Source organism: Carcharodon carcharias, chromosome 6 (assembly GCF_017639515.1).
Source record: "Carcharodon carcharias isolate sCarCar2 chromosome 6, sCarCar2.pri, whole genome shotgun sequence".
Lineage (NCBI taxonomy): Eukaryota > Metazoa > Chordata > Chondrichthyes > Lamniformes > Lamnidae > Carcharodon > Carcharodon carcharias.
In genome coordinates, this window is record NC_054472.1 from 94,306,781 (window position 1) to 94,320,597 (window position 13,817).

At 40.2% G+C, this 13,817-nt stretch overlaps 1 protein-coding gene across 12 annotated transcripts in view; it reads left to right on the forward strand.

The window, feature by feature from the left end:
* Positions 1-13,817, forward strand: part of unm_hu7910 (un-named hu7910) — a 238,752-nt gene that overhangs the window by 184,993 nt on the left and 39,942 nt on the right. For all 12 annotated transcript variants that reach the window (XM_041189895.1, XM_041189898.1, XM_041189900.1 and 9 more), the window contains 3 exons: positions 1,501-1,587; positions 2,472-2,622; positions 9,811-9,947. In XM_041189895.1, the coding sequence (XP_041045829.1) occupies positions 1,501-1,587; positions 2,472-2,622; positions 9,811-9,947 (375 nt within the window). The remainder of the gene's footprint in view (positions 1-1,500; positions 1,588-2,471; positions 2,623-9,810; positions 9,948-13,817) is intronic.

Genomic DNA, 13,817 nt, shown 5'->3' on the forward strand with positions numbered 1-13,817 from the left:
ATAACCTATAATTTTAAGTGTTATGTTGAAATGTGACTCTAAATTCAGGAATCAGAGCAACAGTTTTTGCGGTTTTACATTAAACTAAATGAAACATCTTATTAATGTACACAGGTTAAAATATATATACACGTGATTTCAAATTACTACTATCATAATTTATAACAAATTCCCAAACTAATCTCCATTAAGGCAACAGCAACCCATAGACTTAACCAAACACCAGGCAAAGCATTTTCACCTTACGAATTCAAAATGAGGTTCTTTCCACTTTGCTTCCTGTGGAGACAGTTGGAGGCTTACAGCTGCCTTTTGGTCTCACATTGTCTCTGTTCTGCACACCCAAAAACTGCTGAAGTTATACCTACCACTGCCCATTGAATATAAATTCTCATTGTATCACCAACCTCTGAACTAAAGCTCTCTAACAATAAAACCTCTTTCATAGTACCAATTTTATTAGTAATATAAACATATGGCATTGGTGTCTGCTAGATAGGTGTCAGTTTTCACCCCACTTCTTGAATGCTGTATTCAAAAAATGCAAATGCATGCTCCCTTACATATCAAAACTAGTACCCATTAAAGCACCCAGACTAGCTGGCTTTATTCCAATTAAGACACGCCCACAGACTAAACCTCTATTTTAAAAGAAAAATATTTTTCAATAATATATACATTAATAGCTTCATGACAGAATGTGTGTGGAGAAATGAGAGAGGCAGGTTGAGGGCTAAAACAGAGGCCTTTGGCAGGTAAAGCTTCAGAGATAGCATTAAAAAAGAAATCCCTGAGCTCCTTGTGTTTGTTGATGAGATTGGAGGAGACTAAAGAGAACGTCAAAGGAAATGGTGGTTTGTAGTGAAGAGAAGCCTGAGATTGCCCTTGTACTTCAGGATGATCCTGAACTGATGAGCAGTTTTGGAAGAGGGGGATAGGGTCTGGTGGAGCTTTGTGTAGTCAAGCTAGACCTGGTGGTGAATGTCTAAGTAATTTGTGCCAGTGTTAGAGGTGTATGTTAGAAGGAACATATGGTAAATTTGTGCTCTTTAATCTGGAGAGGAGGTGTCAGAGAAGTGATCTTGTAGAAGTACGCAATAGCCAATGATATGGCAAAGGTAAATTCAGAATATTACTTTACAATTTGTTGTGAAACTAGGACAAAGGGGCCAAGGCTAATACCAATAAAAAGTCAGGCTACGCCTGATATCAGGAAATTCTTCAGTGATCAACATATATGAAATGGATTCATAGAATAATTTATGAACCAACTGGATGATGCAGTGAGGACTGTAAGATGATTCGAAATAAATGAATTAAAATGGACTGAATGGCCTTCCTCATCTATAATTATCTTGAGATGACAAGGTTTAACAGCTGAAGTTTGAGTTATGAGACTTTATTTAAATTTGTTCTGAAATAGCAATTGTAGGTTTTGTTGTGCAATTTACAAACATTTCCCACACATTAACATGAAACTTACTCTCCCTTTCCACTTAGGGCAAATCTGAGGAAGCACTCCAGGCATTTAATGAACTTCTGAGAAGCTATCCTCAAAGTCCTCGAGCTAAATATGGAAAAGCCCAGGCAAGTTAATTTATGCTGCAACTATAGACATTCAAAGGCTTTTTTTTTAACTTCAGTTTTAACACTGAAAACTAGGTACAGAGGAAAAATGGTGATATTTTTAAAGTGTCCTCCCCTTCACCATAGAATAGTTTTTTTGGCAGTTTTTCTCCTCTTATGTACCTGACTATGGCGTATGATTCCATGAGCACATCTTCCTGTAATACATCTACCAAGTAGTTTATTCCTTTTGTGAGCCTAGACAATGAGTGCTGGCAGGAAAGTAGATTGTGGGGGGGCATCATGTCCAATCTTGTCTTTAACCAATGTCTATGCATGTACATTTTCAGCATAAGAATCAGGAGAAGGTACTGTTCCTTTTCATAACTATCTAAGTTGAGTAGATATAGATAGTAATTGGTGAAAAATCTTTCAGGAAGGAATCTCACACTCCGTACAATTACAAAGAGCTATGATGATGTTCAACATCTTTGCGTTATTTCTATACCATTTTATCAGTTATCTGAAGCCATGTCATTGTGGAGAGCTAGAGAAGGCTGCATGTTGGTGAACAGCCTGCTATAGGAGCAATCAATGGAGAGGAGTATCTTTTTAAAGAAAGTCATATAATAAAATGGAACAGGAAAGAATGGCTTCTATGTACTTGGCATTTAACTCACCTAATAGGAAATGAAAGTCACAATCTGGCAAAGTATTTTTGGCTAAAGGTTTTATTCATGGTAAATTATTCTCTCTCTCATCTTGGGTTGCAATCCAATTGATTATAGGATAGAATTGCAGAGAATTAGCAGCATGGAAGCATTCCGAAGCATTGCTATTTTGTAATAAGTGTGTATTAAACTGAATACTTGTTATAGATTTTAATACTTTATGGTTTACTCTAGTCAGAGGATGATTTGGCAGAGAAGATGCGAAGCAATGAGATACTTCAGAGAGCAATCAATACCTATGGAGAAGTGGCTGACATGCTAAATCCAACTGCAGATCTGGTGAAGCTAGCAATAAAACGACAGGCAAACAGACAGCAGTTTTTAGGTGAGGAATGTATTTGTAAACTTTGCATAGCTTATTGGAAGTTTTAATAACTGATTTGAGTCAGTACTTCAAATCGTGAAGATTAACCTTTTGACTTGGAAAATGAATATCAATGTCTAATTTCAACCTAGGTCAGTGCATTGGGTAAAAAAATAAAAGGCCAAAACAAGGAATGGAAAGTAGGGAAAGAGGCCAGCAGAGTAACAAAGCAACAAAAACATATTCTGATTGGAATTAGCATCTAGAATTAAATAGTAAATGTTCTGGGTTAATTACTGAGTTGCATAGAGCAGGAGGGATTCGAGCGATTTGTGTAATTCATTTAGCTTGTAAGAAAATCTAGGAATGAAGAAGTTGTACTTGTTACTGTTGCTGGGCAATGATATTTGCACTGGAGAGTAAAAATAGGCCAGCCAATATAAGCTTTATATATAACATATTATATGCATGTGTTACACATGTGTGTATATATATATATATATATATATATATATATATGCACACACACACATATTTATATATATGCACATATATATATATATATATATACATACACACGCACATATATACACATACATGCATATATAATATATACATTTACACGCACATACATGCAAACGCAAAAAATTGAGAGCACAGGTTGATCAAAAGGTTAATTGGCGGGGGCATTACACGACACAGGGCCATGAGAGAATATGTAGGATGTATTTTGACCTTGGGAGGGGAACATGGAAAACAGTTCATAGAAGCAATGGTAATACAAGTTTATAAATTGCAATAGCGAGACAGGCAAGAGACAATGACAGCGAGCTCAAGACCACAACTTTCAAGTTTTTGAAAAGGTGATGGAAGATGTAGAAAGGGGCATTTAGAGATTTTATTTTATTCATTCTTGAGATGTGGGCACTGCTGGCAAGGCCAGCATTTATTGCCCAATCCCTAATTACCCTTGAGAAGGTGGTAGTGACTCTCCTTTAGAACTGCTGCAGTTCTTGAAGTAGGGGGATAGGCTGGAAAGTGGAGTCCAGGCCACAAACAGATCAGCCATGATCTTATTGAATGGTGAAGCAAGCTCAATGGTCCAAATGGCTTACTCGTACTCCTATTTCTTGTAATCTTACGTATACACACAGTACTATTAGAGAGTTCAGGGTTTTGACACAACAATGACGGAACGATTATAATATTTCCAAGTCAGGATGGTGTGAGACAAGGAGGGGAACTTGAAGCTGGTGTTCCCGTGCACCTGCTGCCTTTGTTCTGCTGGGTGATAGAGATCATATATTTGGAAGTTCTGTCAAAGGAGCCTTGGTGAGGTGTTGCTATTGCATCTTATCTATGGTACACATTGCTGCCACTGTGCATCAGTAGTACAGGGAGTGAATGTTTAAGGTGGCGAATGGGGTGCCAATTAAGTGAGGTGCTTGTCCTGGATGGTCTCAAACTTGAGTGTTGTTGGAGCTGCAGTCACCCAGGCCAGTGGAGTGTATCCCATTACACTCCTGACCTGTGCCTTGGAGATGGTAGACAGGCTTTGGGGAGTCAGAAGGTGGGTTATTCACCACAGAATTCCCAGCCCCCCCAAGAGCTGCTCTTATGGTATTTATATGGCTGATCCAGTTCAGTTTCTGCTCAGTGGTAACACCCGAGCATGTTGATGGGGGGTTCAGCCATAGTTGCACCATTGAATGTCGAAGGGCGATGGTTAGATTCTCCATTGTTGGAAATAGTCATTTCCCAGCACTTGTGCAGCACAAAGTTGAATGTTGTCCAAGTCTTGTTCCATACAGGCACAGACTGCTTTAGGATCTGAGGAGTTATAAATGAAACTGAACACTGCAGTTATCAGCAAATTCCCCCCCCCCCCCCGCAAACCCGCCGCCCTCTCTGACCTTATGATCGAGGGAAGATCTTTGTTGGATCAGCTGAAGATGGTTGGGTCTTATGACACTACTCTGAGGAGCTCCTGCAAGTCCTAGGACCGAGATGATTGATCTCCATCAACCACAACCATCTTCCTTATGTGCTGGGAATGACTCCAATGAGTAGAGAGTTTCCCCCTCATTCCCACTGACTTCAATTTTATTTGGGCTTATTGATGGAACATGTGGTCAAGTGCTGCCTGATGTTAAGAGCAGTCACTCTCGCCTCACCTGTGGAATTCAGTTCTTTTGTCCATAATTAGACCAAGGCTGTAATAATGTCTGCAGCCAGGGGCTGCTGGTGCAACCTAAACTAAGTATCGGTGATCAGATTATCAAGTCAGTCTGGCTTGATGGCACTGTTGATGACATCTTCCATCATTTTGCTGATGATTGAAAGTAGATTTATTTGTTCTACTTTTTTTTGGACAGAACACACCTGGGCAATTTTCCACATCATCTGGTTGATGCCAGTGTTGTAGCTGTGCTGGAACAGCTTGGTTAGTGATGCAGCTGGTTTTGGAGCATAGGTCTTCAATACTTCAGCTATTATGTTGTTAGGGTCCCATATCCTTTGTTTTTTCCAGTGTGCTCAGCTGTTTCTCGATATCACGTGGAGTGAATTGAATTGGCAGAAGATTTTGATGCTGAGGATCTCAGCAGGAGCTGAGATGAATCATCCACTTGGCACTTCAGGCTGAAGATCGCTGCATATGTTTCAGCCTCATCTTTTGCACTCATGCAGGGCTCTGCCATCATTGAGAATGGGGATGCTTGTGAGGCTTCCCCCACCCCTGTTAGTTGTCTGATTGTTTAACAGCATTCACAACTAGTTGTGGCAGGACTGCAGAGATTTGATTTGAACCATTGGTTGAGAACTTGCTGAACTCTGTTGTTTAGCTTCCTACAAGTGGTGCTTAACATGGAGGATTACAGATTCATCAGCAGAGGGAGGGCAGTATGTGATAAACAACAGGTTTCCTTGCCCTCATGTAACCTGAGCTCAGCTGATGAATCAACTCCCCCTGCGGTGAACACCACTTGGAACAAACAGCGAGGATAGCAAGGGCACACAATGTACTCTGGGTGGAGGATTTTAATGTCTATCACCAAGAAAGGCTAAGTGGCACCTCTAGTGACCGAGTTAGCTGAGTTCTGAAGGACAGATTTGCCAGACTGTGCCTGCGGCAGATAGTGAGAGAACCAACAGGAGGGAAAAAGCAACTTAATCTCGTCCTCACCAGTCTGTGTCCAAGACATGTCTATCCATGACCGTATTGGTAGAAGTGACCACTGTACAGTCCTTTATTCACAGTCAGGATAATGTCCATTATCTTATGTGCCACTTCCACTGAGCTAAAGATGGATTCCGAACAGATCTAACAACTCTAAACTTGACCCACAGCATCTCATAGATTTTCACCGACTCGAGTTGACTTGGGAGCCCTTTAAAAATGACAGGCGGCTCCGATCCAGGATTCCTGATCCCTTTCTGGGCTAAGAGATTTTTGGGAGTGCCTTTAAAGTTGTCTGCTCCTGTCAGAAGTCCACATCTGATAATCCTGACCTAGCAGGCTCCATTGTAGAGATAGATATCTGCTACTCCTGTGCAATTTTCACGGAGTTGTACATAATGAGGTTTGGCTGAGAGCCCAGACAGCGATTTAAATATGAGAACACTTGCTCCCCAGAGGAAACATTGGTTGACAGCTCAGGCTCTTGGAACTCTGCCATTAATTTCACAATGTTTGTTGACATAAGTAAATAGTTTCAACTGTTTGTGGTTTTTGAAACTTCAAAGGGCCTAGATGATTGACACTATAGCTTGCCCTTCAGACATAAGGGAAAGTGACCAAAGGATTACATTTTTTCCAAGGTTTTTTTTACACATTCCACTTTGCATTGTGATGAACATTGATTGCCGAAAGTGTCTGTTGGGTTTGGATGTGCCAGAGCAGGCCAGAGGCTGGGAATTCTGCAAAGAGTAATTCACCTCCTGATTTTCCAAAGCCTGCCCACCATCTACAAGGCACAATTCAGGCGTGTGATTGAATACTCCACTTGCCTGGAATGAATGCGACTCCAACAGCTCTCAAAAAACTTGACACCATCTAGGACAAAGCAGCCTGTTTGACACCTGATCCACCACCTTGAACACTCAATCCCTGCACCACCTTCACTTGATGACAGGCGTGTGTACCATCTACAAGATGCACTGCAGCAACTCAGACCGCTCCTTTGGCAGCACCTTCAAACAACCTCTGCTGCCTAGAAGGACAAGGATAGCAGGCACATGAAAACATCGCCACCTGCAAGTACCACCCCAAGTCGCTCACATTCCTGATTTGGAACTATATTGCTGTTCCTTCGCTGTCAAAATCTCCCTAGGGACTCTCTAACAGCCCTTCAAACATACCTATACCACATGGACTGCAGTGCTTCATGAAAGTGGCTTCTCAAAAGCAATTGGGAATAGGCAATAAATGCTGGCCTAGCCTGCAACACTCACATCCCATGAACTAATAAAATAAATGAATACCAGATAGGCCGAAGAAGTCAGTGAAGATTCTGAAGGATCTTCCCATTCGGTTGATCTGTACAAAAGAAATTGGATCTCATTTCTCGAGTTTGTTGCAATGGATTCTATAAGGCAGATGCAAAACAGTAGTTAGAAAAGTCCTCGCGTGAGAAGTGCAATAATGTAAAAAGGAAATGAAACAATTTAGATTCATATACTGCGTTCATGACCATGGGACATCCTAAAGTGCTTCGCAGCCAATTACATAACTTTGAAGTGCAGTCAATATAGTAGGTTATTGGTTTGCTTTTTTATGGCCTTATTAACTTCCATTGCTACACTTAGTGATTTGCATATCTGTACAACTCGATTCCTTTCCTCCCCTTCTCCATTTAAACTTTCATTATCCAAGCACTATGTGGCATCCTTGCTCTTCCTACCAAAATGCACCACCTCACCCTTTGAAGTTTATTTGTAAATTGCATGACAATTCTGCAAGTTTATTAGTGTCTTCATGTATTTTGTCACGGTTTTTCTTTTGTATTAGCTACACCTCCTAATTTGGTGGTGGTCCCAAATTTTGAGATTGAATTTTCGATTCCCAATTCCAAATCACTGATGGAAATGTGAACAACAGATTCATGCACCAATCCATTTGCCAGTCTGATTAACTACCCTTAAACCCTCTCCTCTTAAATAGCCAGCTTGTACCCATTGTGCTACCTATCCCCTAACTCTATATCTGCTGAACTTAGTCATGTCCCTATCAAAAAACTTTTGAAAATATAAAAATGTTCTATCTGCTGCGTTAGCCTTGTCTACTCTTGTTATTTCAAAGAATTTGGTGAACACGGTATTTTGCTGTCCTGGTGCCAGGGAGAGGGAAATCTCAAAGCTGCTTCGAAGCATATCAGGGGGAGGAGAAGGATCCAATCATTTATCTAGTAGCACTGATAAGATTGAATTCAGTGTAGTGTTTGAAAGGGAGAAACGCAAAACAGCTAGTAAGATTCTAGATTTAGGCAAGGCTAACTTCCATGTAGTGAGACGGAGATTGTCCACGGTAAACAGGGTAAATCTCTTAATGGGTAAAAAAACAAAGGATCAATAGGTGTACAAATAAGAATTTAATATGGTATAATACTAGTTTCTACCCCTAAGAAGCAAGAGCTCCACTTCCCTGACAAGATAGACATGGATATCTAAGGAGGGAGGAGATACCATAAAACTAAATGAAAAAGCACAAAAATCTGCAAAAAGGAGCGCAGATGCTGGTGAATGAGAAAGGTGCAAAAAGTGATGAAGCAAGAGTTGCAAGAGAGGAATACTAAAAGCACTTGCAAGTGATGGTGAAATCAATGCACAGAATTTTTGCAACTATGTCAGGAAAAAGGGAATGGTCAGGAGCATTGTGGACCCCTCAAACTGATGATGGTGATATTGACAATGAAAATAAGGAAATGGCGGGCATGTTGAATGATTATTTTGAGTCAGCATTTACTGTAGAGGAAGAGGTCAGCATGCTAGACACCCAAGAAAACTAACATTGAATCATGGGCAAGGACTCACCAAAATTGAAGTAAACCATTGTTCCACCATGCAATGAGATCATGGCTGATCGGTGCCTAACTCCATTTACCTACCTTGGCACCATATCACTTAATATTTTCAGTTAACAAAATCTATCAGTCTCAGATTTAAAATTATGCATTGATCTAGCATCAATTGCCATTTACAAAAGAGCGTTCCAAACTTCTACCACCCTTTCCTAATTCCACTCCTAAAAGGCCTGGCTCTAATTTTTAGACCATGCCCTCTAGTCCTAGACTCCCCAACCAGCAGAAATATTTTCTCTCTATCTATTCCCCTTAATATTTTGAAAACTTTGATCTAGTCATCCATTAATCTTCTAAATCCTGGAGAATGAAAATCTAGTTTTTGTATTTGTTCCTAATAATTTAACACTTAAAGTCCAGGTATTATTCTGGGAAATCCACGCTGCACGTAGATTCTTCCTACGGTGTGGTGCCAAGAACTGAACACAGTACACCAGATGTGGTCTAACCAGGGCTTTGAATGGCTGTAGCTGATTTCTACCCTCCTCCCCACCCCCACCTTTTTTTCAGTGAACTAGATATAAAGGCCAGTATTCCACTAGCCTTTTTGATTATTTTCTGTACCTGTTTTTGACACTTTAATGATCAGTAACTGGGCCCCCAAGCCTTTTTTGAATCAACACTTTTTTCAGTATTTAGAATGTAGAGAATTTCAAGACAGATAAATAGATGCTAACTACCATAGAACAAAACTGCTTTGTAAATTTAGAACATTAGATGTTTAAAACATGCAACCCCCCTCCACCCTCCTAGCAGCCAGGAAGCTATGCTACCTCTGCAAATAATTGTATTCCTTTGGCTTGCTGCCATCACTGGAGGAACCTGTGAAAACCACTTCATTTGATAGGTGTTAGGTGGGTAGAACTTTTTATTTATTTTTGTGTGCTGCCAATACCATTGGCAGAGCAGAAGAGTATATGTGATGTGCAAAAGCTTCAGTAAAGATAAATGTTTGAAGGGTATGAAAATGACAAATACACATTACCCAATAAATGATTGGAGAAATAAGGGTAGTTTTGCAAAATAGTCATTTCAGAAGTTCTTCAACACCTGTCTGTAAGATGACATATATTGCAAGCTATAATATGACCTGTCTGCCAACCTGTATTTGATTATCTATGTGTATGTACAGGCCACATCAAACGTTCTGTGGTGACCCTTCAGAGCCTGGTAGATCGTTACCCAGATGATATCTCAATTAAGAATGAGCTTGGAGTAGGTTATCTCTTATTAGGAGACAACGATAATGCCAAGAATGTCTATGAAGAGGTAAGTTGTAAACAAATAGAAATATCAGAATTTTTTTTGTATGATTTTTACTTCAGAAGGGTATATATGTTCCCATTTTGGATCCCATAATTAAAGAGAGAATAGTCTAGAGAATACATACTTCCTAATGCTTCATTTGGTACATGAGTTATTTATCATGGAACTGAACCATATGAAGATAACAAGTTGCATCCTCAATCTGTGCTAAATTAGCTGATCCCTGGGTTATGGCTATGAAAGCTACCTCAGCAACCATGAACTGAAAAGGCGAATAAAATTAGTCTGGTGTGCTACTCTGGATTGTGTTTCAGTCACTCCTGGTGGTAAGTATGTGCAGGTGGACAGTTGGCCAAGACAGGATCAAGTTTTGATCTCTGTTAGAATTCACTATTTACGCTCATGCATGAAAGAGGGTGACCATTTAGGTAAGATACTAGAGGATGGCTGATACTGTGGAACAATCCTAGCATGAATCTGCATCTTCAGAAAAAGAGGAGAGTAAAATACTTAGTACCCAGAAATGTAACCAACACCATGCCAAAGGTCCCTTCATCCCAATGTAGATGCACAGAAGTGCTGGTAGTTATTATAAAAATGAAACAATCCATAGAACACTCCAATATCCTTCATCTCAGGTTATGAAAATAGTATGCATTTCCTTCATTGCCATATTTAGATAGGGTGTTGGATTTAGTGTTGATGGACAAAAATAATTTTATTCAGACACATAGGACTGGCTTTTCATCTTTGAGATGGGAGATTTCCCGACATTGCAAACCGCCACCTACCCGGCAATGGCCACTGATTAGTAGGCCTGCTGCTAGACAGGCCGATGATGAGGTGGCCAGCTAAAAAGGCCTGCCTCCTTTCGCTGAGAAATCGACCCTGTTCTAGAGATGAGTGTGAGGCCACCATAACCTTCACCTGCCCCCACCCCCCCCTTATCCGCTCCCTTCACCCACGCACCCAGTATCCACTATAAACAGAACTCAAGTTCTATAATAACATTTGGAAGCCTTTGAAAAGTATATAATTTGTCAAAGTGATCAATCATTGCTTGAATAGTCTTTAAAAACTTTTATCCTCTTAAATGCTCATGAAACTGTCAAAATAAACAAACTCACATTCCCCTTAACAGCTGTGTCAACAGATCCTGCTAAGCAGACTTCATTAGTGGGTTGGAAGGCAACTAAGCATTCACAGTGACGTTCATATTGTATAAACAATCCCTGCTGAGCAGAATGCTTTAGCTTGAGGGCAGCCATATGTTCAGCTATCTGTCAAAGCTTTGAAAGAGCCAAACAGATGACTGAGCAGAACTTCAAGGAAAAAATTTAAAGCAATGGGGATATTTCACACAATCAGATCTGGATTTAATACTGTACAATGCTGAGTAATACTATATACAGTGGATAATGTACTGTAATGCATCTGAAGGTTTTTCTACTTTCACGATACTGTTCTTTCTCTTGACAGCTTGCCAGTTTTCAGAAGTAACAATCTGGCAACCATATTATTTATTGGTCACTTACCTTTTCAAAACAACACTATGATCAATCATTGTACCAAAAGCAGATGTAATTTATGCTACAACACATCATTATGACATATGAAGTAGACAACACCTTTTGTGCTTACCTTTCATACCCTTCTGCTTTCAAAACATGGTTCACGGCAACTCTTTGCTGTTGTGATTTACACCGCCTATAAAAGCCTGCCCTTCTCCATCAAAATTATGGAAGTTCCGAAATGCGCACTTCCACTTAGTGGCGGGAACAGCTGAGCAACAGTACGTGGGCTCCTGACCTTTCCCTTTATCCTGCACCAATGAAAATTTCCTATGTCAGGAATGGGGACAGGAATCCCAGATTTGGGTCCTGCCCACCATTTTTAAAGCCCGCTGATTGATCACTTTGTCCCTGTGTTGGGACAGAAAAATCCAGCTTATTCTAATTAACTGACTGATTTCTAAACTAATTTCTGTCAGGCTGTGACATGTAACCGAGACATTACCTGGACAGTATTTCAACAATGTACATTATCAAGCTGTTTAATTGGGCTTTACTTTGTGTATGCATTGTTGGAGAAAATATATATTGAATTGACATTTAACGGTATTACCATTGCTGAGTACCCCACTACCAACATCCTCGGGGTTATCAATAACCAGAAACGGAATTGGACTGACCATATAAATACTGTGGCCACAAAAGCAGGTCAGAGGCTAGGAATCCTATGGCAAATAACTCATTTCCTGAGTCCCAAAAGCCTGTCCACCATCTACAAGGCGCAGGTCAAGGGTGTGATGGAATACTCTCCACTTACTTGCCTGGATGAGCGCAGCTCTAGCAACACTCAGCTTGACACCATCCAGGACAAAGCAGCCTGCTTAAATGGTACCTCTTCCACAAGCATTCACTCCCTCCACCGCCAACACACAGTAGCAGCAGTGTGTACCATCCACAAGATGCACTGCAGGAACTCACCCAGGCTCCTCAGACAGCACTTTCCAAACCCACAACTGCTACCATCTGGAAGGGCAAGGGCAGCAGACACATGGGAGCACCACCACCTGAATGTTCCTTTCAATGCCACACACCATCCTGACTTGGAAATATATCGCCGTTCCTTCATGTCACTGGGTCAAAATCCTGAAACTCCCTCCCTAACAGCACTGTGGGTGTACCTGCACCACATGGACTGCAGCAGTTCGAGAAAGCAGCTCGCTGCCATCTTTTCAAGGGCAATTAGGGATGGGCAATAAATGCTGGTCTAGCCAATGACACCCACATCCCATGAATGAATTTTTTTAAAAATCTGATAAAAATACAGACACTGAATCTAAACTACACGTATAGCCTCACAGCCATTGAATATGTCAAAAGTATTTGGCAAATCCTACTCAGTTTGTTTATGAATAAATAATGTTGGAATGTGTTAGTGCATAACTTGCATTAACAAAATTGTGAGGAGAATCCTAGCCCTCTCCCTTTCCCAAACAATGTTTACCAGATACTTCTTAAGCAAGATAATGCCCTCATATCATTGCCCTTTATATCAGGCACAAAGCCAGAAAACTAAGAAGGAATGGACTAAGAAAAGTGAGTATACAGACCAGACTGCAGAGAGAAAAGAAATAGGGTCTATTTCCATTCTCTCAAATTCTTCCAGATAGTGTTGCTTAGAAACAAAGGTAGCCTCTGTCTAGACTGCCAATCAAGCTGTGCCAAATAAGCCTCATAAACAACAAATTTTCGGCTGTTTGTTATCAAAAATTCCATTGCCATGGTTCTCATCAGGATCAGAACCATGCTTCTCCTTTGTTCTCATTGACCCTATACTCTCGCAGGTCATGAACATAATTGCATGGTATCCCTGAATACAAAGGTCAATCTGGAATTAGAATTAACCCATGGCTTCCTGCAGCCTTAGTTTTTACCCTTATGGAAACTTAGCATTTTTAAAGTTAGTTTTGACATCCACAATTAGCACCCCAATGGTTAATATGAATATTCCATCCTCATTGACCTTGCATCTCCTCACAACTTCTGTATTTGCATTTGATGCATTTCATTTACAGAAAAATAAAACACAGTTCTCAGCATTCCATCAAAATTAAATTTGCCAAATGAACTTCTGTTTTATGATTATTAAGTAATTAAATATATTGCACAGTTTACTTAATTACCTCCCCTAATGTAACAATAATGCCATTATTTCTCAATAAGCAATTCGCCAGCTTGTGTTTTTACAAATCTGCATGAATAACAAAAAAATTCAGTAAGTTTGGCTTTCATGGAGAAACTTTTCTTGATCACCACTGGTCCTTCAATAAAGTAATTTCAGTGAACATGACCATTATGAGTAAGG